We start from the raw sequence: 27,696 nt of genomic DNA, 5'->3' as shown, positions 1-27,696 counted from the left end.
AAATGTTTTCTGCCAACGCTATTTTGGGTGTATGCATCGAAAAAAACGCCCTCCAAGGCTAGGATACAATTCTTTTGGTCCGAGATGACTAATGACTTGAAGAAACTGTGTTCTTCTTGTGCAATACAGGGAAACTTCGATATAACGTACCCTCGATATAACGTCACTCGATATAACGTACACATTTTCATAGTCCAAAGGAATATTTTTTTGAGTATTATTTTTTTGAAAGAACAATAAATTATCTGTATTTTGATACTAAAGCTTGAATTGTACTTTTAACAAATCCCGAAGTACAACTGTTTTGTGATTCCGGATTCTAAATGAAACAAATTTTATTCAACAGTACGAAGGGAAACATCATAAGAAAGGTTGGTTTCGTCTTCTAGTTGAATTTACTCATTAACCTTACTCTAACAGCAACACAATAAAGTAATATAATCTACGTTTCTGAGGTCTTTATTATGCTTCGATATAACGTACAATTCGATACAACGTTCAATTTTGAAAGCAAAATGTACGTTATATCGAAGTTACCCTGTATGTGCAATAAGTTCCGGCGCAACAATTGCAAGGAGCCTCCGATGCTTGATAATATTTCAGAGTATCTGTTTTCACAGAATTTCAACCAATATCTGTGAGTTATGATTGGTTGGTAGTAATAGATGCTATTCTGAATCCATTTGTTCTGATCGATTGCAAGACAAGACCATTGCTAGTGTATGTAAATTGTTCTACAAGATGTTCAACTACTATGGGTATTCAACCCTTATTCGTAGTAACAATGTACCGTTTAATTTCCTTGAATCCGAAAGATGCGCGAACAGAAATAAAATCAAAATGCGAATTTTCTAGTCCTTTTTATCCACAAAGCAATGGTCTTGCTGAAAAGATGGTGGCTAAAGCCAAACACACACTGAAACGATGTTATGAAGTTGAAGATGACGAACAGTTCCAATATCGACTGCTTGAACACGACACCTGTTGCCAGCATGAAGCTTTCCCCTAGTCTGTTGTTTTTTTGGAAGGCTAATTAAAACACGTTTGCATATGCATGAAACGCTTTTAATTCGAGAGTCGCTCGAATAACCCAAACCACTTGAACCCATGAATTGAATACCAGTGATTTAGCTGCTTTAAGATTTGTTTACCTGTTTACCTGATTTACCAGCTTTAAGATTTGTAAACTGCTATCTCTCATTGCTACAATTTCATTTTGAACACATCATTCTATTGCACATAAAGCAAAATGCACTTGAAAATTGCACTCACAGTAACATTTCTACTTTTCAGCGTAGTGACTTTCTACGTTACGTTCTCTAATTTCAGACATAGAATGTTACGACAATTTAGAATAAATTGTCTTTGCCCGTGCAACGTGTTCTGAGTTTGTTTGTTGGTTATCCCAGTTGAACATTCTTGGTATTCCAGCCTCTCTCTCAGGCAGAATAGCAACCGTAGCCTATACTTTTTCCATGTTCTATTGCCTTTTCTACCCTTTTCGAACGATTCCACATAAAGGCCGGATTTCTTTTGTAGTGATGTTCATTTTTATACTAATGATTATTTTTATCAATTTTATACTTCATACTATTCTGTTCGCGGAAGTATTTGTATATTTGATAATGCGTCTGTAGCGTACTAAAATCATTTCGTTAATTTACTTTCATTTGACTCATTTGACTTCTGATGCGTAACATTGTTCGATTTCGTTCTCTCTAAACACGATTTTGATTGAAATAAGATTTAAATATTTAAAATTGTTTATATCACTTCTGCAAATATACTCTCTTGATTTCTCCCCCTCTTGCTTCTCGTCTAAAAACTATCAATCATAAGTATTGTTTCACCTTGAAATTCTGTTTGCCTCGAATAGTATCAAACACAGCTGTTTTTGTTGTTCTTCGTTCAATATAAATGCTGTTATCGCAATGGAAACACTTGCGAGTTTTAGGATAAGAATAGGTATATAATGATAAATAAAGTTGTTTGAATCATGAGCAGAACCGCAAGTGTTTCCCGGATTGCTATAGCTATTCTTGCGTCTGTGGTTTCGTACGGAAGATTTTATAACGATACTCGATTCATCTTCTGTGACGTCCCTGCCGTGCGTCCGTGATAGCGCCCCACAATTCAATGATGAAGTCGTCGGTAAAACCAAACGCTTCCAGATCAGATGCATCGATCGCTTCGGCAAAATCCATGGAGTTGATCTTATTGCTTCCTAAGTCCCAGATCTGAAAAAAAAATCAACATGTTATTGTTAAGGTAGAAGGCGCCAGCTATTTCCAACTTACTTGAGTAGCTAGTTCTGTATCGTTGATTCCCATAAACGAATCTAGTAAAGTGTTGATGGCATCTATTCCACACTGAGTAGCGTCGTCGTGCTGCAGAACAACAAATAAATTGGTGGGATGTTGTTCCTTGAAAATTAATGTAACAATCGTACCTCGTCTTCAATGGTTGCATTACCGTTGGCCTTAAACCTAAGCGTTTCCTTGCCACTGCCGTAACCTTGCTTCGACTGTTTGGCGGCACCCTTGCGTGGTGCGATACCTTGGAAGCCACTCTTCATCGGTTCAATAAGCCGAATCGTGAACGTTGCACCAGTCGGAATATCCTTGAGCATGCGAGCAACTTCGTAGTGTCGCTTGCCGACTACGTTGCAACCGTCCAACTTCTCGATGTGATCACCAACCTGTGAAGCAAATCGCAAATTATTTTATGCATCGGTTTCCTCAGAATAGGATTATGCTCACCTGTATGTGTTGAATTCGATCAATGACACTTCCGGTTTTGATTCGTTTGATGAAAGCATATCCGGCACCGTTATCGGTAATGGTGAGTCCAAGAGCATCTTCCGACTTCACGATTTCCACCTCCTTCGGTCGGCCTTTTCTGTGTGCGAAGATGAAATCGTTTAACCCGATTTGACCACCCAACAGGTTGCTCATGTCAACCTTATGCGAGTTAAGGGTGCAGAAAATAATCTGTAAAAAAAGAGCAAATGATTGTGTTTTGTGAAATTAATTTGTAAGGCAACGCTCTAGTGGCTGCTTACTCATCAACTTGATGACAGTTGCATAGCCTGATATTAAATTAAGCGCAAACACGATAAAAGGTAGTTCAAATAAGGTGCTTCTTCCATGTGACTGGTTCGTTAATCAACAGGTTACGCGGAAGGCATATGGTGGTGGTGAAGCGTTGGAATGTGTAGCCTTGCAACTGGAGCCCGGCCTGGGCTATTGTTTGATTCAATTAAGTGAAGCATAGCCATTTTCTCATCATTTTTCTGCGGTGACTGAAGAAACCAGAAACGCTCATTGTGCGGCTTATTAATAGAGCTCCTATTACATGTTGCTTCTGTATTACAACTGCTCTCGGTTCAGTTGAGTTGAGCTGAGAGTGAGAAGCACTGTTCAACATGCACATTGTAATAACAACCAACAGCAGGTTGGTTTGGTTGGTTAATCTCCCAAAAGAAATTTATTTTCATTTATGAGGGAGCCGACATCACTTTCCATGTTTACATCGGATTCCATAAAACACATCTAAACATATTGATTGAGAGGGTATGGTTCGATCGTGTCTATGGTGTTCCAAAAAAAGTTTAATTATCAAACCGTGGTAAATAAAATTTTGATTTTATTGGAATTTGTGACGCTCATCAATGAGCCCAATTACACTTAATTACTCCGCCTACGGCTTCATAGCGACAACTATTATTCCACACACTAGATCATGCAGATCATTAAAACTAATAATAAAACAAGCTTAGGTCAACAAACTCACAGTCTAAAAGAAAGTGACCATCGGTGGTGGACCTGTTACAAACAAAACGCTCACACAGTGAAAAAAGTCAACTCGAGCACGAAGCATGGAAATGGTGGTATCGTGCGAAATGACACATCGAACAAAGCCACACAGATCAACATGTGCGATAAGAGACCTCATTCAAATCGCAAAATAAGTTATCAGCATACCGAAGCTGTCGCGCGTTTTATGCATCGGAAGGCCGCACGAAGGTTATGGATGTGGATGAGAGAAATGATTTCACCTGGAAACTGGAAAGAAGTGACTCAGTTGATTGGATAAAATTTTCTCTCTCATTCATCACGTCTATGTGGCTGTGTCTGAGCACGTGCCGTGTGCAGAATTTGAGACCATACATTTCGAGTTCATCCAATTCCATTGTCAAGGTGTGACATTTACATACATGTGCTACGTGACCATATTGGTTTCTTATGGCTTCTAAATTCAGCATACTAAACAAAAAGTTCCAACTTATCTCCAACACTACAATTGAGTAGTCCGGGCATGGAAGCAAATAAGCACACAGAAAACCGACGCAAGAGATCTGATGACGTTGATTATCATCCGAAAATTGAGGCGGTAATGGTGGTAAAAGTTTTGAGCACAATCTACGATTGAAGGAAAGCTGGGTAACCGATATTTTTTTTCTTCTCGTTGACCCAAATAGATGTTGCACGCTCTCGATTGGCATGAACTTTCATTGTTTTGCTCTCGTAAGACACGATGAGATCGATTACGAACAAGCGTTGGTTAGCTGTATTGAAAATAAAATTGAGTTTCCCATAAGCTATGTTTTGATTTGTCGTGAAATGTTGGATAAAAGCGTTGTCTAGCTGAAATAAATCTAGCTTATCTACACTTGACAAAAATATTAAAGGAACAGAGCGTGGTTTTAACTTTGGGCGATTTTTGACAAGCTGTAACTTCGTGAAAAATCAACGCATACGGATGAGATATACATCATTTCAAAGCTCCAAATTTCAGGTATTAGAATATTTAACGTAGGGGAAAAGGGGGGGGGGGGGAATTCGGACCACCTAAGCAATTCGCCTAATATTTCAAAACCAATACGGTCTAAATAAAAAATAACATATTGTATACTGAGCTACACTTGTTTTCTCTCAATCAATAATGTTTAATCATTATATCAAGCTTCAAATTACCAAATATATCATGAAATAAAAGAGATGATTTTTGGACATTAAAATTTGATGCGGGGTGATTTGGTCCAGTGTGTGTTTCATCGAAAAAACATACTTATGTTTATGTAAAGAATTTTTGAATAATGTTACAATCAGTTACAGTGTTCTAGGATCGATACCAGGTGTCTTGACCAGATTCCAGACCAGAAAAATTGGATTGTTACCATCTCGAATTCTGCATGGATCTTTTCACTGTTTCTCGAGCATTTTCAAACACTTTCGATGCTTGGTTAAAGAAAATCCGTTCTTGATGGTCTGCGCTGCTCTTTCAAGCTACTCCTTTTTCCAACGTTGTCTGGAATCAATTAGACCAAAGAAAAGCCTCAAACCTGTAGGATCAATTCACCCCACAGAAACGTGTCCATGTCACCCCACACAACATGCAAACATTAAAATGCAATTTATTCGATTTATTGTTATTAAACTTACTGTTTCGCTGCATCAAATCATCACGAAAAGTTTTTTTATTCAGCGGGAAAAGCCTTGAAACCACGATCGGAAAACTCACATTTTTTGACCACCAAAGTGCTTGCTGTGTTCATGCTACCGTTTCCTTCCACCTGTCGAATTTTACCAAAGTTTTTTACGGTTCAACAATAGAAGGAGATGACATTATAAAAAATCCAAGTTGAGCCGCACCCCGTATGTCCAACACACCCCGTGTTACCCTACATATTTTTACCTTGGTATGTGTAGGCGTAGTGGAGAACAATATCGAAAACAAATAAAAAATCGATTTTTATGTTTTTTTTTCAAAGATTTTGTGGACTAAGGCCGTCCGCACACAGGTCAACTGAAACCCAACTTCAACTTGTCTTTGCCTCAGCTAGGGCCCGAAATCTTCGAAGGTGAAAAATGAAGACCGACTCTACTCTCAGTAGCTTCGCTTCCACTAGAACTGCTTCGGCAGTCGCCCACAACAAAAAGTCACTTGACTAGAAAATTAATTGACTAACGATGACTAGCGAGGATGACTGGTAAACTAGTCCAGTCAGTGGTTATTTTAATTGATTCGACTAATGAATACAAATCTGCCTCTTCATTCAACTGACTTCATTCCACACTTCCATTTCCCCCTGACACCTTTTATACCCGTGTACGCAAACTTATTTTTACGTTCATATAAAGAGGAACGAAAACATGATTTTTTATGCAAAAAAGAAGTTACCCCATCAATGGACGGTTTATTGTCTACCCATCGTGAAGTCAAACCAACGAACTTAGACATTTATCAAAAATGCTATAAAGGTCCTCGCGTAAGTATTAGTAAATAGCGTGCAAAATAGCGCACACACTGCACGCTATTTTATACGTGTGAGTAATTTTCGTGTACGATACAAAAGAATCTAGCTCACCTGTAGCGTATGTCAAACCACGTTGAACTCAAACATCGATGCATGTACACGTACATGGGAGAGAGAAAGAGAGGAACGAATTCGTTTTGGAGGAAGTCACTTCAAAATGCTATGAGGACAATTTGACTGGGAAGAATGAGATGATATAGTCGAGTCGGTAGAGGGAGATAGCGACTAAACGGCCGACTGACTGTTTAGTCGTTTTGGCGGAAAAACTGCGTGAAGAAGCCAAAAGACATTACTAACTGAATACGAATATAGTCAGTCAGATAGTCAGCTGACTATCCTCAGTTGACTATGACTATGCAGAGCCCTGACCTCAGCTGTCAAATTTGAGCTCAACTTCAATCCGCACACGAAGCAAGTCAAAATTGATATGTATCATTATGTTTTGTCTGTCATCTATCCAGACCCTCACTCCCTCTCTAAAACTGCCTTCAGGACTGCGAATCTGATACAGATTGTAATTCATATAAATCGAAATTGTAATCTTATAAACATTAATGCCGCCAATTGTTCGTAGAAAAATGTAGAATTGTTCATTAGAAAAATGTAAAAAAAAGTATCAATTGAAAGATGTGTTTACAAAAGACAAAATATGTTCCATGGGTCGATGTCTCTCTCAGCCACCAAACCTGATGGGTATGATGAGTATTCACCTTCGTGCATCATACTTTTAAATTTTTATATAAAAACGTCAGATTAAAACACCGTTCAGTAAATAAATGCCTGAAGTTTACAAAAAAAATCGTTTATCTTTGTTTTATCTTACATGTTGTGCTTCACTGTTCTTTCAAGAGGAATTAATTCCGACCGCATATAAAGGGTTAATAAGGGTTAATATATTTAGGCAAGAAATGTGTGTTTGTTATGCATTTATTTTAAATTTCTCTTTCGAAAATTTAGGTTCATTCAAAATTCAAATATTCAAATGTAAATTCAAAATCTATAATGTTCCTTTACGACAACCAAATAGTTCAATTGAAGGTTTAAATCTTGTTGAAAAAATAAATTTAGCACACCTACTGTTTACCATAAATTCAATAATATTTGTATAATAATATTAAATGTATTGGAATTTCATACCCGAGATAGCTCATCAAACAACATAACATCTATTGTCATCAATATGAAAATATTGTTAAACACAAATGCATAACGAGCACGCACACATTTCTGTTTGTTCATACATATTAATCGATTCATTGAACATATATAATCTTTTGTAAGCACGCTTTGTATTGATAAAATGTTTTACACAGACTTAAAAAAAAAAATGATCTGGCAGAAAATGACACGAACAAAAATTGAACATAAACGTGGTAGGTTGGTTCAAACAGGTTGAGTCCTCCTTGTCAACTGATTGTCCCGTGTGCGGACTCCCATTCGATTTCACATGCTTTCAACTTCCGTTAAGTCGAGGTTGAGGTTGAGTTGACAAGTGTGCGTACGGCCTAACACAATATTTTGCTAACCAACTTATACAATTTATCTTAGCTTTCATTTGGTTCCTTAAATGTTCCTGTAGGACCTTTTCAAACTGAGATATTTCTGTTTGAATGAAAAATTATTCCTTCGTCTTTGATGATGAATCATTCAATAAGTAATGATCGGATCGCAAATCGAAAGGCAGTTTTGAAAACTCCAATCAATTTTGTACAAAGTTAATTTACTGCTTTAACGAATAAAAGTTTATTTTAATTTTTTGCATCGATTTCAAGAAAGTGCCAAAACCAGGTGTTTTGTACTGTTTTAGAAAATCATCTGTAATTTTGCAAATATTGCAGTTAGATCAAATGTTTGCAAGTTAATTTTTAGTCTAGTGTATTCATACTGATATGGTCAGTATGAATACACTAGACTATTCATTTCTAGTGTGTCATTTTTCAAAGTTTGAAGTAAATTAGGGGAGCACTTAATCGCAAATCATACCAGAAGTACAAAATGCTACCGTTTTGTCTCAAATTCCGAACACTTAAGCACTTAAGCGTGTTAAACAGTGTCTCATTACTCAAAATGGTACTTTTTCGTGGAATTTATGTGGTTTTTGTATACAATAAAGTCTTACCTTTAATTTGTCCACCATAAAATTGATTCACAAATACATATTCATGGTGAATAACTATAAAAATGTTTGATTACATTTGTCTCAAATTCCGAACAGCAAAAAATTCTTTTTTTAAAATCATTACATTTGAGCTACTAGACCGATTCAGATGATCGATACATCAAATCAAAGCCAATTAGCTATTTTTCTTTGGAAAAATATTCTACTCTCAAAAAATTTGATTTTGTGCTTCGAAACTTGATTCGAATTCCGAATTTGCTAACACAAACATTGTATCGCTGGTTTTGACAGTCACTTGTTTGCCAATGCTTACTAAGCATTGTATAAGTTATAGGCATAGTCGATACCTGTAAATGATGTTAAAATGATGCCTATACCACAAAGAATGTCAGGGTTTTTTATTATTCAATTATTCATACCATCCATAACAAGTTCAGTAAATTCACATTTAAATATGAAGTGTTCGGAATTTGAGACAAAACGGTACATAACTTTCAGAATGAACGATTTGTATTTTGAGAAAGAGAGATAATTATCGAGAGGGAGAGAAAGAGAGAGAAAGATTAGCGTGGGCCATGTAGAGTATGAACAGCCATAGCCAAGTAATGTTCAGTGGAAAGGACACCATTGTCTAGCAGTTGAATATTGCGTGTAAGTAAAGGCTGATTTAGACGATGCCAGTCAGCGCTCTAGTTGAAGTATCCAGTGAATAGAGAACAGACACTCTGTTCAAGTTAGAGGTCAATTACTTGTTCAATACTGGTACAAGTAACTTGAACAGAGTGTCTGTTCTCTATTCACTGGATACCTCAACTAGAGCGCTGACTGGCATCGTCTAAATCAGCCTTAAGGTTGGTTAGTGCAACAACCGGTTGCGACACGAATGTAGTGGGTGGCTGACTGGCGATATTTATGGAATCAGACTATTGTGCATCTGTGCACTATGCTTACTTGGTGCGTATTTCAGGAATGCTTACTAAATCAAAAAATACAGTTCCGTTCATTACGGTAGCAAAATTAAAACTAAGGTTGACTATTGTTTTTTTCTCTTATAGAGGCTTTAATTTTTTGCATTTGCTTCTAGCCCTAAAAATACCCTTCTCGAAAACTAACGTTAAATTCTCACTATCGGCCTCCACAAAGGCCATTGGGACCTTCGCCATCACAGCCGCTAGCTAGATGTCTGATGAATCCTGAATGAGTATATCACAATGTGTGTTTGGATCAATAGCTCGCGACTCTCGAACTTGAATATTCACAGCGGAAACTCTTTTAAAAAAATAGTTCTGGAAAGAAGTGATAAACTAATTCAGTAAACTGGATTCGAAACCAAATGGACGGCTAGACAAAACGATCAAATTCGTCATTAACCACCATAATCCTCGTTATATTGATCCTTCATTGAGAGGGTTTGACTCGATCGTGTCTCTGGTATTTGAAAGAAAGTTTGATTGTTAAACCATTATGAACAAAATTTTAATTTTATTCGTTCAGCTTGTGACGTGACGTGATAAAAGTTTTTAATATCAGATTCAATTTTTGAGCAAGTTTTTTAACAGTGAATTTTAAATGTTATTTTTCCTAAATAGTTCATTGATTTTCCAACAACTTTGTCAAAAACCATATTTTAATCAGATATCTGGATTTTGAGCAACGATGTTTTGAAAAAAAAGATCAATGACGTTGAATATGACCTTTCAAGAAACCAGTCGAAATTCAAATTGGTCATATGATAATGAAAATTGTGGTTTTGGGTAGTTTCCATCATAATTACCAAGTTTCAAAAAAATCAGAGAGGATCGGATCAAAATTTGCTGTTTTGGCGAGGAATTTTAAGAACCTCCAACCGAAGCGTAATGAAAATCAAAAAATGAGTAAAGATCAGATTAATTCAAACCTCCGAACTTGTGTCATCATTTTGAACGTCGATCGACTTACAACAGAAACGCAGAAACAAAGCAGAAGAGAATTATAATAACACTAGCTGACCCGAAAACGTTTTTCTGCCAAATAAATTGTTTCTAGTGAATATTTTTGTAATTGAATAAACAATAACTAATATATTGTACGTATGTTTGAATGGTTTTACGTTTTTGATCCATTCGTTGATGAAGATCAAACGAATATGTGGCTATGCCATATAGAGGGAGCTATGCTATGAGCTATGCCATATAGAGGAATTGAGCGCTTTGGACGATGACTGCCAACAATAAAAAAAAATCAAATCATTCAAACCATCTTATTTCAATGAATTTCATTTATGTAACTGATGTGTTTGATGTAAAATGTGTAAATAAGTAAAAAAAGAATAATGTTAATATATAAAATGTGAAGTGAAAGAAAGTAATATATTTTTATCTAAAAGTTTTAAATGAAATAAAGAAAATCAATATTTATTTTTTTCAATTACGGTTTCGTTAGTGAAAAATAGGTTTTCTGAATGGATAGCCAAAATCATGACTGTTGGGTCCCGTTCATGAATTGTGAAACCAAAGATATGACAACTTCATTGGTGTACGAGAATTTAATATATAAGGTTAATTCATTCATTCTTCAACCTACGAGCTAAGGTTTCTCTCGGAACGAAATCGTTTTGAAAAGAGAGCTGTGAATAAAAAATGGCAAACTACGAATTCAAATTCAATTCAAATTCAAATTCTAGACGAGATGAAATGGTATTTCGCGTAGGTTTTCATACCATTAGAAGAAGAATGTTCGTGCGAATCTTCGGTTTTATGCGTTATCGATGGTGATGGTTAAACAAATATAGAATCGCCTGTCGGCTACAGTATGAGTCTAGAACAAAACATGTATTACGTGTATTGGCAATAAGAACACAAATTTCATATGGACATATGAGCAGCTTGTGTATTGTTCTCGCGAGAGCAATACCAAATCATGAACCAATCATTCTCAGATGATTCCATGAAACACGCAAACTATCGACTTTTTCTAGGGTCACTAAAAAGTTTTTTTTAAAATGCATTTCGAAATTCGAAATTATATACAAAATAAAGAAAAAACTATTTTTTTTAATATTTTTTTTGCCTCTTGTATTCAGGAGTGTTTTTGGGTAAATTTGTAATTTTCTCCGATCGATCATAAAATTTTCGCGATATAATGCACTGCTTCCGGGTTGAAAGTGTTAAAAAACTGCACATTGCAAGTCGGATATAGGGGAGATATTTTCTAGCGACGAGTATGTTCGGATGACAACTGAAGGTGAAAATTTGTTCCGCTTCGGTTGCTATCGTTCTCGCTATAACTACACTAGGAATGGCCGAACTTTAGAGAAAGAACGATCTTGACGAATCGATTCTCGAAACGGCGTAGGAATCGATTCTCGAAACGGCGTAGGAATCGATTCACTGATTAACCCTTTTACGGGTAGTGGCAACTATATTGCTACCAACGATTTAATTTTTTTTCACTTCTTTAACAGTAAATTATTACTTCTAGCCTTGTGTGGTAACTAGTTCTGATATCAGACAACATGCAACCTTTTTGAGCGCGAAAAAATCAAAAACTATTCCATACATATAACTGGACCTGCCTGAATCTGACCATGAGTTTTATTAGTTGTTTTTGTATTTTGTGTATTTTAGCATATAAACATGTCGTTGAGAAATCGAATGCTTTTTTCCAATTTATTTACTTATTCTCTATAAGTGTTGCATTTTCTTTAAACATAGAATAAACAATTCACATTTCTATTCATATATCAAATACATATTATGTTGATTCTCAGCATGAGAGTCACAAAAAAACCTGAAAGCTTAGCAAAATTGTATTTTCCAGGGCATTAATGAAAAAAAATATGATGAGAAATTCAACAACTGATATTCATCCTAAAATTCACTGACAATAATTCCATAATTGTAATGGCCAAACTTAAAAAACTGCTTCTCCTAAATTTGCGACCACTATTTTGACAATTTTGAAAGGGATTCAATGTTTATGAAATGTACAAATGGGGAGATTAAAATCAGTAAAACAGTCTCGACGTTTGGTGGCGATTTTCAATGCGGATACACGATATTTGTACAAAAGTGTCCAATTAGAGATAAAAATATCCGATCAAACGTGTCGCATTACAGGTCTGTCCAATTAGCTAGATGTCGAATTAGATGTAACCTACTGTATATGTATTTATCAATGCACTGAGGTCGCTTTTTACACGGTTTTTTTATACGCGGTTTTATTTTACGCGGATTTTGGAATTCACGCGGTTTTTTTACGCGGATTTTGGAATTTACGCGGTTTTCTTTTACGCGGTTTTTGTTTAGGCGGCATAAATCCCCCGCGTAGAAAGCGACTCCAGTGTATATTTAATGCAATATATTTAAATTGACAACCACTGGTGTATTCCTTTCTCCGGTTATTATCCGACATTACCCACCCGTCTGCTTTAGCTCCTAAAGCATCTCGCCCGTCTGGGTACGCCTAGTTTTATCACTTCCTCCACTAACACTCAAATCAGGGTTCGAATTCACTTTCCGAAAGATCTGCTTATGTCACATCTTTTTTTTCTAAACAGTCAGAGCATCTCCCTCTCTTCTTTTCCGTCGAGGCCTGTGCCTCTATATATCTCCTGATCTTGTTCCCTTAATTCTTAATTCGTTTCTTGTTCTGGTTTACGACAGTACGATATTCACTGGGCCTGATTCTCGAATACACTACGAATACACTTCACGGTGGAAACGGGGGCCTGATTCTCGAATACACTTCACGGTGGAAACGAAACAAACGGCACGCCATTGAACTACGTTTTACGAGTTAGTGAACTGTCGAAGATAATGATGAGTTTTCAGGCAGAATGAGCACTTTTCAAATGAAAAATCATTAATGAAAATTAACTTCTTCGTATCAAACTAGTATTCAATGTGAGTGGAAAACTTTGTTTTCTTCATGTGATATAATAATCTCACACAAAAATTTCATCTGAAGATAATTTGATATTATAATGATAAATTTAGTGGGAAACTAATCTCGCATCCAGATGTCGACACCGTACCGTTGTCATCGCGAAAGCGTTTCATAACGTTTCCACCGTGAAGTGTATTCGTAGTGTATTCGAGAAACAGGCCCGGGATGTAACGTATCCGCGATGACAACGGTACGGTGTCGACATCTGGATACGAGATTAGTTTCCCACTAAACTTATCATTATAATATCAAATTATCTTCAGATGAAATTTTTGTATGAGATTATTATATCACATGAAGAAAACAAAGTTTTCCACTCACATTGAATACCAGTTTGATACGAACAAGTTAATTTTCATTAATGATTTTTCTATTTGAAAAGTGCTCATTCTGCCTGAAAACTCATCATTATCTTCGACACTTCACTAACACGTAAAACGTAGTTCAATGGCGTGCCGTTTATTTCGTTCCCACCGTGAAGTGTATTCGAGAATCAGGCCCACTGTCTCTATCTTGCAGGCTGTATTATTTACTTTATCCTGACGTTCCCCTCTTTTTTCGCGATTTCGAGATCTTCGGAGTCTCTTTAACCTCTGTCGTTGTTTTCAGCATCATTTAGTAGTTTTCAAAACAGCAGTGTCTGGGTTTAAAGGATCTAGCTTGTGAGCATTTAATGTTGGAAAAGTTAGTCGTATGAGTCTATATACAGTGATGGTATCCATGAGACCCCATTTCAACAGTCTTGATAGCTTTTTGACAATCTTTCGCTTGAAAAGTTCTGAGTAGATTGTGAGTAATTGGAAAAAAAATCTTCGAAATTCGATTCTTTTTACACAAAATTTCACTGTCGTGTTATTTATGGTTAAAAAGAATCTATAGGTGGCTCACTCTATAAACAAGGACAAAAAAGATCATACAGTTTTGGCTAGTTGTCATTAGAGGCGAGAATTTTTTCAATAGTTCCTCGATAACGAGGTGCATATTATATGAGAAATATTATCGAAGAATACGAGTCAATAGCAATAGTTGAGACGGCAAAAGTTCCACAGGGAACGTTAACGCCATTCAAGAAGAAGAAGTAAGGTTAATGTGCAATGTGGCCGATTATTAGTTTTTAGCGATCTACCAAAAATACTGGGTGATCCAAGAATATGTTTATGTGTCGATCTCTCTATTACTAGTCGGACAAAACTCAGGTACTAAAAATAACGCATCCGTGTATTTCTTGGATAGTAAAAAACCGATGAATAATTTAGTTCTCATCCAAAGGTTGCCAATAATTTCGCATAAATGCATGTATGTCACCTTTGAGTTAGCGAACACCCAAAACACTTTTCTCAACCACCCTCATGATTGCAGCAGTTTCCCCCCATAAGCTCTAAAATGTGTTTTAATTATTGGAATCAAACTTAGCTCTCACGAACAGGTGAGAATCTCCACCAAAAACTCATATACCACCACTGCAGAGTGACCTCAGCTCCACTAACTCATTGCAGGGGAACTACGCTCTGTTTCACACGAGCCAACTCCATCTCATCGTTGCGAGCGACGATAAAAAATATCCGCTTGTCCTATGCTGTGCCGATGCCCATGCGAGCCATGCGCGGGGTTCAAACATGATTCTCCCACGCCGACCAGGTGTATGTTATTTTCTGAATAGACATGATTCAACATAATCCGAAACAATACTGGCGACAATCGTACCATCGTCAGCCAAGTTTAAGAGGTAAAGGTTATGGTGTTGCTCAGTTCGCGATAGACACAAGTATTCAATTACAAATATAGGATCAGCAAAATTGCACAAAAATACACTTTTTGCAAAAAATACGCTTTCTCCTGACGTTCAACAACGTCAGCACGAATCTAAGGGGTCTGTTCCTCTTTGGTCATCGAATTAAAGTCAACAACGATTTGCTATAAACAACAGGCCAAAGAAACATGAAGAAATCATTCAGACAACTGAACACCATGTTAAAAAAATCTACATTATCGGAAACAGGGGTAGTGCAGGTAAAGCTGGCAGTTGCTTGTTTGGTAGTATAGCTATTGACCTTATGTTTGAAAAGTTTCATGACTTTCGAGTGACCCTGTCAAATCATGTCAAATCTATATATATATATAAAAATGGATTTCTGTCTGTCTGTCTGTCTGTCTACTGAACCGATCAACATGAAAATTGGTATGTTGGGGTTTTTGGGGCCGGGGAAGGTTTTCGTGATAGTTGAGGGGGGGGGGGGGGGGCTGCCATACAAATGAAACACAAATTTCTGCATTACTCGAGAATTATTCAAGCAAATGAATCCAAATTGAGCATATTGAGGTATTAGGGTGCAATAAATGTTTCTATGGTGGTAAGACTCTCCACTCCCCCCTCCCACCCTCTTTAAGGAGGGCTACCATACAAATTAAACACAAATTTCTGCATTACTCGAGAATTATTCAGGCAAATGAAACCAAATTGGGCATATTGAGGTATTAGAGTGCAATAAATGTTTTATGGTGGTCCCCCCTCTCTTAGGGAGGGGGGCTGCCATACAAATGAAACTCAAATTTCTGCATTACTCGAGAATTAACGGCTATCCATTAATGAAACCAAATTTGGCATGTGGAGGTTTTAGGGTGCAATAAATGTTTTTACGGTGGTGAGATACTCCACCCGCTCTCTATGAATGGGCTGTCATACAAATGAAATACAAATTTCTTTATAACTCGAAAACTAATCAAGCGAATGGAGCCAAATTTGGCAACGTTTCTATGGTGAATAGACTCAACCCCCCTCTGCCATACAAACGAAACACAAACCTCTGCATAACTTCAGAACTAATCAAGCACAATTTAGGATGTGAGGGTTTTTGGGTATGAGAAATGTTTCTATGATGGTATGACACCCCTCCAAACATGACAATTGAAAATTTTCGGTAAACTCTGAAGGAAAATTCGGAAAATTAAATTCCCATATGTTCTACAATTACATAGCGACAAGTGCTGTTAGTCCATTTGCGCAAGCGAAATTGATCTTTGTTCGAAACTGAAAATGGATTTTAATGTGATGAAACGCACTCCTATATCTTCTTCTATCTATACTATCTATTCTAAAAAAGGATCGCCGGATGTCAAAAAACTAATTTTGGGCGGGACCAAGTTTGCCGGGTCAGCTAGTTATAAATAAAAACTGAAATCGCTCTCTCGGCAGCCATTCAGTCATAGTTTCGTGTGTATCTATTTATTTATTTGTCCTTGTCTTCGATTTATAATCGTACAGACTGAAACTTAAATTATGTCTTTGATCCTAGCCTTAAAACTATTCTTGGACATTCCAAAATCGTGGACATGGCAAACGGCGTTGAATGCTCTCAGACATGAGTTAAATGGGCCGTTCTGTCCGTAACTGGTTCTGTGAAATGGCAGATTGATGACGGGATAACTACGAAGAGTTTGTGTTGGTACATTTAAATTGATTTGTTGTAGCATCTCCGAACAATCAATATTACTCTCTATTATATCGAATATAAACGTTTGTTGGAGTTTGAGTCGACGAGCTGATAAGGTTTCCAAACCGATGAGCATGCAACGCGAGGTGTAGTCAGGCAAGTTTACAGGATCGCTCCATGGAAGTTGTCGTAAGGCATATCGAATGAATTGCTTCTGAACTCGTTCTAGCTTGGCAACTTGTACTGTCTGGTATGGCGACCATATTGGAACTGCATACTCAAGAATGCTGCGAACCAGTGTGCAAAACAGTGTTTTGAGTGTGTATACATCCGTGAACTGAACAATCTGTCTCCGAATGAATCCAAGCACCGCGAATGCTTTGGCTGCAGTGGCTGAGACATGATCTTGGAATCGTAGTTTTGAATCCAATGTGACGCCCAGATCGCGTATAGAGTCGACCCGTTCCAACGTGTTGTTTCCAATTTTGTATGAATAATTGATTTTGTCAAGCCGCCGTGAGAATGAAATTATCTTGCATTTTGTAATGTTCATCGCCATACCATTTTCACGGCACCACAGCATGAGCTCATCGATGTCGCTTTGCAGAACAAGACAATCGAGGACAGATGAAATCGTTCTATATAATTTTAGGTCGTCGGCAAACATTTTCTTCGGAAACTTCAGTCTATAGCATAGGTCATTCACGATAAGAATGAAAACGAAAGGACCAAGCACGCTTCCCTGTGGCACACCAGACGTAATGGGAAAATTTTCGTAACAAACTGAGTTGATGCACACTGCAGCTTCACGGTTGGTGAGATATGAGTGTAGCCATCCAGTTATGTGTTCAGGAAATCCCATGTGTTTCAATTTCCCAATCAAGTACTCATGTGGAATAGTGTCGAATGCTTTGGAAAAGTCGACGTAAATGGAATCAACCTGGTTCCTGTTCTCGACTTCATCAAATAGAACGCGAGTGTAACACATTAGGTTTGTTGTCGTTGATCTGTGCTGTACAAATCCGTGTTGTTCCTCTGATAACAGCGAGTGCGCAGCTCTATACAGTATAGCATGAATCATGGTTTCAAAAACCTTGCCGAGTGAGCATAGAATCGATATTCCACGGTAATTTTCGACGCGGTGAGTACTGCCCGATTTGTGGATCGGAACAATTCGAGCTGCTTTCCAAATCTTCGGAAATGTCTTTTCAAAGAGTGACTTATTGAATAGACAAGCAACAGGAAAAGCCAATGAGGAGGCACAATGCTTGAGAAATAGCGGTGGCAGTCCATCAACTCCAGCTCCCTTGGACGCATCAATATTTTCGAGCGCTTTTTGGACTTCCTCGGGTGAAAATGTGATTGAGGGAATATTTATGTCGTACGTTGGAATATGCCGAAAGCATCCTGTATATATCTCAGGCATCGCTGTGCTAAAAACACCCTGGAAGAAGTTGGTGAAGAGATGGGCTGCTTCGCTATTCGAACTAGTAGTTGCTCCGTTAAATTCCATATTGGGCGGTATCCTTGTATTCGTTTTCAGTGACCTCACATACTTCCAGAAGGATACCGGATTTTGCTTCAGATTCTGCTGAACTCTATGCATATATATTCTGTGGGTTTCAGCGAGAAGATCCGTGTATGCTATTTCAATGTTACGAAGAGTGATGCAGTCAGCCGTGGTTCTCGACTTGAAATAGCGTTTTCTTGTTTTCCGAAGCACATTCCTCATATGACGAAGATCGGCAGTCCACCAGGGCTTTCGCATTGATACGTCAGACTTACGTCGTACACGCGGGACGTGCACATCGAATACTTCAAATAATTTACCGTAGAAGGTTGATACAGCTGAATCTACCGAGTTATCTACCAAGATGGCTTGCCAGTCGAGAGAAGCAATAGCGTTATCTAATGTCTCGAAGTCGATCGAAGTATCGTCGATATCTTCAACAAATCATCAGTTCGAACAAGTGTTTATATATTCTAGGAAAGGTGAACGGATGTTTCAGCGATTAATTCGCATAGAAATTACTGATGTTGGCGGGCAAAATGGTCAGTGGTGAGTATCGACTTACAATGTTCTGCTTACTTAAGTTAATAGACCTCCCCACATGCTGTTCTTGTAGGGATTTTGTGGCTTTGGCTCTGTAAATAAATACAATAAAATAAGTTCTGCGAACGGCACAGCACATGGACCAGTTTGTGTGTTCGATTTGAAAAAAAGCTTCAGGGAAAAAAATCACGGCCAAGAAATCGGAACTGAAGGCGCGATTCCATCGATTCGACTTGATACATGCTACAAGTCAATGGCCAACAACAATGAGTATCACAAGTACCTGCGCAATTTTTAAACGGTTTTATTTAGCTTGCCCTGTAATCTGTTTGTATGTTTTTATGTTTGTATGTTTGTATGTTTGTAACATGTTTGTCTGTAACGTTGACCCACATTAATAGGATTTTGACCCTCTTCTCGTTCACCGATTGATCTGAAATTTGGAACACACCTTTATCTCTGTAGTCATTATAAAACTGCGTCTTTCATGATTTTGAAAATCCAAGATGGCGGCCGCTACAAAATTGCGGATCACATATTTTCTCAAAACTTCATATTGATTCCACAACCCAATCAATATGGGTATCAAATGAAAAGGCTTGACTAGTAGAATACGGTTATTTATGATAAATGTAAATCCAAGATGGCTGCCACTACAAAATGGCGGACTATATATTTTATCAAAACCTCATTAATATGGGTATCAAATGAAAGGGCTTGACTAGTAGAATACGGTTATTTATGAAAAATGCAAATCCAAGATGGCTGCCACTACAAAATGGCGGACTACATATTATGTCAAAACACCGTTAATATGGGTATCAAATGAAAGGGCTTGACTAGTAGAACGCCATTATTCATGAAAAATCCAAATCCAAGATGGCTGCCACAACAACATGGCGGGCAACTTATTTTCTCAAAACCTCATTGATATGGGTATCAAATGAAAGGGCTTGAATAGTAGATCATGAAAAATCCAAATCCAAGATGGCCGCAATCACAAAATAGCAAATTACTTTATTAAACGGTTTTATTTAGCTTGAACTGTCCGTATGTATGTTTGTATGTCTGTAGGGTTGGCCCACATTAATAGAGATTTGACCAATAGGAACTGACCGAATTTATAAAATACCTTTATCTCTGCTGTCATTTTAAAACTGCTTATCTTGAAAAATCCAATTTGACCACCGCTACAAAATAGCTGATTTCATATCATCTCAAAGAAAAAGGTTGATTGAGATATGTGAATCAAACGAACGAACTTGACTTGAAGAACGCACTATGTATTTTCTGCAATCCACTCAATATCGGTATCAAATGAAATTTGTTGACTGATAGAATAAATTACAATGGTTTTATTATAGAGAAATATTCTAATGAAACAGATAATGTACTAAAAACTAGAATATAATGAGGTAAGTAGCAGTTTGCAGTTATCACACCTCTCCTTCATTAATATAGGGCATTGATAAGAATAAAATAAAATCGTGGGACATATGAAGAAGTCGCTAATTGTGGATAATGGAAATCCAACGTGCCCCACGATTTTATTTTAGTCTTATCAATGCCCTATATTAATGAAGGAGAGGTGTGATAACTGCAAACTGCTACTTGCGTGATTATTTTCTAGCTTTTAATACATTATTATGTTTAATCACAATTAAACCGTTTAACTTAAAAAGTTTTTTTTACTTAGTTTATTTTCTAGTTTTTAGTACATGGAATATGCTATTTTGTAGCGGTGGTCAAATTGGATTTCATTATTTCTTTTAATGTACTAAAAGCATTATTTTCAAGCTTTTAGTACATTATTATGTTTAATCACAATTAAACCGTTTAACTTAAAAAGTTTTTTTTTACTTATTTAATTTTTATTTTCTAGTTTGCCGTGGTACACACGCCGCATCGGTCCACTGGCCAATTGGATGAGACCAACATTGCAAGACAAAACTGATCGAAAAATAATGCACTCCAATAAGCAACAACCATTGACTTGTAGCATGTATTAACCCTAAGCGAACGAATGCCGTCATACTCGCGACATTGCAAATATTCAAATTAATCGAATGCCGCCACACATGCCGCATTCCGTTATATTTCAGGAATTATTTTAGGTTATAAATGTATACAAATAAATACACACATCTATTCCTTTATTTCAACCCTCATTATTTTTTCTGAAATGTTCATTTCACTATCCTTTTGTATGGACATAGCTGTTCATAACTACCTATTATTACTGAAAGTTTCCATAAAATACAAGCGATATTAATTATACACCTTATCTCACTCTGGAAATAAACCCCTATTTTCATAAAAATCCGTCGACCAACTGGTTATCGATCTCGAAAAATGCGCTCGTTTGTTAAAGGTTAAGTCGAATCGATGAAATTGCGGCTTAGAGCTTCCACCACAATTCATGTGAATAGTACTGACGCTCTAAGCGCTAAAGCCGCTACGAGAGCTACGCGTCACAATATTCGCATGTGATACATAAAAATTCATTTCTGCCACATATTCACACGAATAGAACTTCTATTCCAATTACCAATGTAACAAGTTTTACAATTCCTTAATAGCATACGTAAGTGTGAAATCTTTCACTCATCGCGGAAAAAAGGGAAAGACACGAGAAATGATTGTTGACAGAAATACTATTTCAGGCTAGTCGTGATGTCACAAGTACAGGCACTAACGAGCTTACTTCTACTTACGAGAAGAAAATAGAAATTCCAATAAAAAGCGACTATTTATGGGGCAACAAACTCTTGACAAATCACAATTCCGCCCCCATCTCGAATTCAGCACGTTGAGCGTTTTTCGTCATTGCATATAATTTAGACAGCCAGATGTTTCGTTCAACTCGATCAGTCTAAACGTAGATTACAGCAACATTCGATTGCATAATGTGGATTTGTAATACACACGTGAGCATTGCAGGTTTGGTTGTGGATAATTACGTTTATCAGTTTGCCGTTCATGTGAGCGGAGAATAGGAGCATCTTTCCACCGATTGTGGTTTTTTCTCCCTTATTACTTCAATATATTACAAGCATAAATTTATGCTCTCTTTCAAAATTCAGTGTAACAACGATGACTATCTGACGATAATAATTTTAAAATCTATGTTTTCTTTTTGAAATTTTATTCGTTCAATTTCATTCATTAAAGTTATAAATGATTTATGCTGCATTGCTTTTTTAAATAAATTAAATTAAGCTTCTGTAATTATCCAATTTTATCTGATACCTTAATCCACTTCAAATGTGTTTCTTTATTTTTGAAATATTGTTTGTGGCGTGGAAGGATAAGATGTTCCCAATCACCCTGAATGTTCTCATGTCTGAAACTAGCCATGAATTCGTCTACCATTGGTATGGCGACAAATTAACCGGTGCTCATTTGACCATGACGCTATGTGGACAATTGTTTGGCTTATGACTTTACCCTTTCAAATCGATTGCTTTCATTCAGTTACCCCATTGATCACAGTATAGTAAACCGTTTCAGAAACTTGTTATCATTCCAATGATGGTCTGACCCAACCCTTCTATGGTCCTAATTTTTTTAAACGATTGTTGTAATGCCTTCGCATATCCAAACATCACTCTAATCTTGATTTCCCCAAAGCATCTTGAACGCATAAAAGCCACGAACTCAGGCTTCAGTTGTATACCGCCGTTATTTCATAGGGGCAATTGTCGATACATAAAAGAACATCGTTTCACAGTCGCATTTAGCCATTTTTAATGCTATTTGCAAAGTGGTTCTCCAACCCACCGACAGCAGTTTATACAGTTTTGAGGAGGAAAACACTCGGAAAGGGAGCAACAATGCAGAAATGGTTAATGTGAAATTCGTACACAAAGCGCATCCATCTATCCCCATGACTGGGAAACCTCAAACAAATGCGATGCATTTTCCGCATTGTTTGGTTTTTCACTCCTTCAGAGTGGTTTTGATGGTCGCAGCTCACTCCATTCACACACAGTCTGAGGAATTCATAAGTGAATAACATATGCGTATGTATTATTTCCGCTGATGCAGTATCATGTGAAACTATTAGTGAGCGCGCGCTGTAATTATCCGCTGAATAATGGATTTTAGAGATGCGTTGATACGCAAGTATTCATAACGTAGATGACAAGTATTCTAAAAATGAAAAAAATCGTTCTAGCTCGATGTTGGGTCAATCGAAAATGCCTTTCAAGGGTTGTAACCAGAGGAGGAGTTAAAAATCTTTCTCATCCGTACTTTTTCTACCAAAAATCTGTACCATCGGATATATTCGTTGTAAGGGAAATCAATGCTATTAGAATGAAATAAAAATACTCATTTATTTTACATTTACATTTGCAAGTTATTCGTGTGTTTGATGATGCTTATACACAGTATTTCTTAATCTAGATTGCATACTATCATTTATTAAAATGTTTCATGTTTCATCAAATCTTTTGATCTCAAAATAGCGTTCATCGTATCGTTGCTGAGCCAATTTCGAAGCTAATTTTTGTTCTGATTATATTCAATGGAATGAGGAATGAGGCATAGAGAATAGGATTGGGTGATCTTTATAAAAATATCAATCTTGTCGAATCGATTTTCTAAACGGCGTAGGGATCGATTTACTGATTCAATCGGTACCAAAGAATCGATCTTTGAAAAATTAAAAGCATATTTTCCGATTTATCTGCTTATTCTATCCGCGTTGACGGCAGTGAGCTTCGTATTACGAAATAGGAGATAGAAATTATGAATGAAAATTATTTTTCCCAAATGAAATTAATACTCTATGTCAATGGAAATCACTTTTGCTCGCAAAAAAGTGATAGAATATCATACAAAAATTGTGTCTTAACATAATTTTATATTATAATGGTAAGATTTGGTAAAAGTATCTGAAAATGAATAGAAAATAGTTTAAATTAGGGTCAGAACAACGTACTTCTAATAGGCAAATAGCAATTTAAAACTGCCTCAGGGCCGACTAATCGGATAGAGAATAGTTGGCCTCATACAAACTAATGTCGTATTTAGATATCGACACCATTCCGCTGTCAACGCGAATATTAATGTCGTTTTTTCTTCAAACAGGGAATACAAATTTCATATTTCTATTCAAGCATCAAAAGCATTTTGTTTTAGTTCCTCAGTATGAAGGCCACAGCCACAGGGCATTCATCTTGTACCGTCAGGTACCGTCATTTATTAAATAAATTAATTGAAAAAGCATTATTAGAAATTAACAACCGCCCAGAACGATACCGCTCAGAACTCAGCTGACAATGATTCCATAAAAGCCAATCGTACCATACATCTGTTATTTAGTCGAAGCCGATTCTTGATTTTGGCGCCAGTTCTAAAAAACAACTTTTCACCTGTAATTGTTCTCAACATCAGGTTCAGTAATCTTATGCGCAACTGGTTACAGTGCATTCCCTCAGTAGCTGCCGCTAGTTCTGTCTCTGTCAGCATTTATACAGAAGAGAATCGTAGAAAAAGCGAACCAAATGTTGACATAATGTTTAAAAAAATGTTAGGTGGCCTTTGGCAAGATAAAAATCGATGCATACTGAAAAAGAAATCTTCAAAACATTGTAAGGGGTTGTATCTAAGACACGACCGCATATTTTCGACGTAGAACTACCCAATTATATTATGCAATCCACTTATTTACCACTTCGAATAGTATTTTAGAATGTATCGAAATTTTTGTAATAAATTATGTTCTTCGTTACAAATAAATTTGATAAACGTCCTTTCACGTTTGATATGATACCTAGGACTACCAAAATATGTGAACGGAAGAATTGTCAAACGATCATTGTATTTTACATTTCCCTCTGAAAATATTGCATCTCAGTTCTCGAACCGCGCAAGTTCATTCACCTCTAGTATATGAAATGACGATTCTCAGGCATCTCAGTTTAAAAGTACTTTTTAGGGAAACATATTCCGGTCTGCACAACGACAAGCGAGTAAAAAGGTACTCAACACCAAAAAATACCCCCGACTTGCATGTATGTGCAAAGCGGATTCCCCCAGTCGCATTAATTTTGAAGTCCGTATTAGGTCCGTATTAACACAGCTCAGTGGGAAAAAATGCCCCCGGGTAATACAACAATGCTGCAAAACATTGCGTCTACAGCACAGAAAGATTTTACTTTGGTAACTTTGTCCTCGGAATATGGTGAACCTTTTCCAAAAGCATCACCGCGGAAAGCCACCACTCGAGGACAGAAGAAAGCAAAATCACGAATTTTGACTGACTCTCCATAACGAGCAGATTCCTTTCAGACAAATACTGATAGGGGGTCTCCGTAGCCACAATGGTTGCGCGTTCGCTTAGTAAGCGATCGATCGTGAGTTCAAAACTCAGGGCCCTCATTGACCATCTTTGTGTTGTTACAGAATAGCTACGTCCACGCAACAATCATCAGCGATGGAGATCGATCCACGGTCGAAATAAGATCGATTCATCCATACAACTGCTCTGCTCTGCAAGACACATCGGGCTGCTGTTCTATAAATAACTCAACAATGATCAATCAACTGTCTCCGCTGTCCGGTCTAACTGGATAATGGAAGAACAGATAGAAAACTCTTACGCCTAAATGGCTATTGTGTGAATGTCCCATATGTAATGGTATAGAAGGAATACTGGCGAATGGCAACTGTGTGTAATGTGCTAATTATAGATATGATAATCATGTGACATGTACACGATTAAAATTCGGCTCTGTTACAGCTAAAATGCTAATGAGCCTCAAATAAACAAATGGGGAAAAAAAAATACTGATAAACAGAAGAATGCGGAAAGTTTAAATAAGAGGAAACGGATATAATTGTTGATAAACACAAATTTTTCAAGTTTTTTTTTTCGTTGTTTGAAAGTGCCCCAGGACTGTCCGAAACTGCCCCACACACGGGTCACATTCGGACAAAAAGGCATTTTTCAAAAATTCGAATAAACCATTCGTGATCGCATCAACGCACATCTCTAACAAGCTTATATGACACATTGATGTCCGTATAACAACCAGGATGAATTCAGGATTGCTTTTGAAATTTACAAAAAATATTTAAATATCAAGGAAAAAAGTGTCCGAATGTGCCCCCCTCTCCGCTATCTATTTTGAAGCAGTCATTAAAAAAAGGTAGCTTGATTCACCAGCCTGAAGGCGTCAATCAGCGATTTTTTGTCAACTCAATTTTGTTATGACATTCGCTTTCATCATGAGTTTGATTAATATTGTGAAAACCATCACGCTTCCATACATAAAAAAACCATCACGCTTCCATACATAACACTGCCACCGTAACTAATCAGGCTTTATATGGGAAAGCACCCAACGAGAAAATGGTTTCTTAAACGGTTCAAATCACGATACGATGATCATGTGGATATGAGTAACTATGTACTACTCTATTTATTCGGTGCTCTTACCTCATCCATCGAAATGTCGTAACATTCGGCAATCTTCTGGTACAGTTCCTTGACGCTGGCGAAACCCGTGATGAATCCGGTCGGACTACCGTGGGCTAGCTGACAATTGAACACGAGCTGTGGCTTGGTCACGCTATTCTCGTTACTGCCATTCAGATCGTCAATTTGTGGTGCCGTAGGCATTGTGGCCGCTGTGATCTTCCCGTTGGTGTGGCTGTTGTTGTTCTCGTAGTGATGATGATGACCCAAATGGTGTGGATTAGGATGGTTTGGGTCTTTGGTTAAAGGAGGGGCTGGGTTGGAGATTTTTGCACTCTTCTTGTTGAACAAAGGCATTTGACTCGACCGCTATACGTGCCTAGATGTCAGGAAGGAATTGAACCGATTGAGATCGGAGGTAGCTTGAATTAGCTTGCGGGAGATTCAAAATAACTGGATCTATATTTCCTCTTAGTAACACTCTTTTCTTTAATTTTAATTCATTTGCACTCGAAGTTAAATTCAACCAGATAATAATATCGAACACCTCATCATCAACTGGACAGCGCACAGCAGTGACTTTTGTGAATTGAAGCTTTCTTTCTCCAGCACAACGGTGAAAACAAACAAGACGTTAATTGCGAGCCTGTATTTTTATCTTTCACCAATACTTTACTGATAACAGCGCTATGAAAACACACAAACCCGAAGTCTTTCCAAGCGGCAAGATAAACTAAAGAATTTTATGTACACTTGAATTTGATAAGCGCTTGATTGGCGGAAAATACGAACTATAGAACAATAGATTTTTCTATTTCAAACCGAACAAACATCACATTTTTTTTTGATAATCAGAAAAAATACCATCACCGATTCACAGCACACTCCGATTGGGTTTTTTCTCTTTCAACGTGTCGATTGCAACAATAATTTACATCTTTCAACGGGATCACGCGCAGTATACACTTATCCTCTTTGGGGTCATCGGAATACACGTGTTAAATCTAGTGATTCACTTAAGCTACAATCCGTTGTCTATTCCTTTTCCGACAACGGAAACACAGCGTTAATGCCTTGCAATACTCCCTTCTGGAATGATGTTGCGGATTGCTGCTCGAAAAGTTCAATGAATGCTACACCGTTTCAAATCCTCCACAGTTTGGCCACGGGCAACTGGTGTGTTACTGAGTCACGATCCGGTGCAGAGAAATACCGTGGACAGCCCAACTCCAAGCGAAACGAGCACACGTGAGAGCGAATTTGAGAGATCCGCACACCACTGGACATGGATGAAATTTTCCCTCAAAGTGGAGCAACAAAAAAAAACGCTTTCCGTAGAAAATAGGCTCCGACAGCCAACACCTGTGAGAGGTTCGGCGCTTACCACCGTTATGTTGGCTACTAGACACCCGAACAAAGTGA

The 27,696-nt window shown here is 37.3% G+C and overlaps 1 protein-coding gene across 1 annotated transcript; it reads right to left on the bottom strand.

Annotated features, from left to right (window-relative positions):
* Positions 1–1,563: 1,563 nt before the first annotated feature.
* Positions 1,564–27,696, bottom strand: LOC129768405 (PDZ domain-containing protein GIPC3). Its single transcript, XM_055770043.1, has 5 exons — positions 26,296–27,696; positions 2,760–2,990; positions 2,450–2,698; positions 2,298–2,387; positions 1,564–2,237 (listed from the first exon to the last, which is right to left on the bottom strand). The coding sequence occupies exons 1-5, from the start codon at positions 26,629–26,631 to the stop codon at positions 2,085–2,087; spliced, it is 1,059 nt and encodes a 352-aa protein (XP_055626018.1). The 5' UTR covers positions 26,632–27,696; the 3' UTR covers positions 1,564–2,084.

Source organism: Toxorhynchites rutilus, chromosome 2, assembly GCF_029784135.1.
Source record: "Toxorhynchites rutilus septentrionalis strain SRP chromosome 2, ASM2978413v1, whole genome shotgun sequence".
NCBI classification, from domain to species: domain Eukaryota; kingdom Metazoa; phylum Arthropoda; class Insecta; order Diptera; family Culicidae; genus Toxorhynchites; species Toxorhynchites rutilus.
This window is presented reverse-complemented; position numbering and strand designations above follow the sequence as displayed.

Bases quoted from the DNA above. Each gene is read 5' to 3' on its own strand.
- LOC129768405 (XM_055770043.1), bottom strand. From the start codon at position 26,631: ATGCCTTTGTTCAACAAGAAGAGTGCAAAAATCTCCAACCCAGCCCCT. The intron at 2,991-26,295 runs GTAAGAGCACCG...CTTTTTTTACAG, and splicing joins ACGACATTTCGATGGATGAG to ATTATTTTCTGCACCCTTAA. The intron at 2,238-2,297 runs GTAAGTTGGAAA...TTTTTTTTTCAG, and splicing joins ATACAGAACTAGCTACTCAA to ATCTGGGACTTAGGAAGCAA.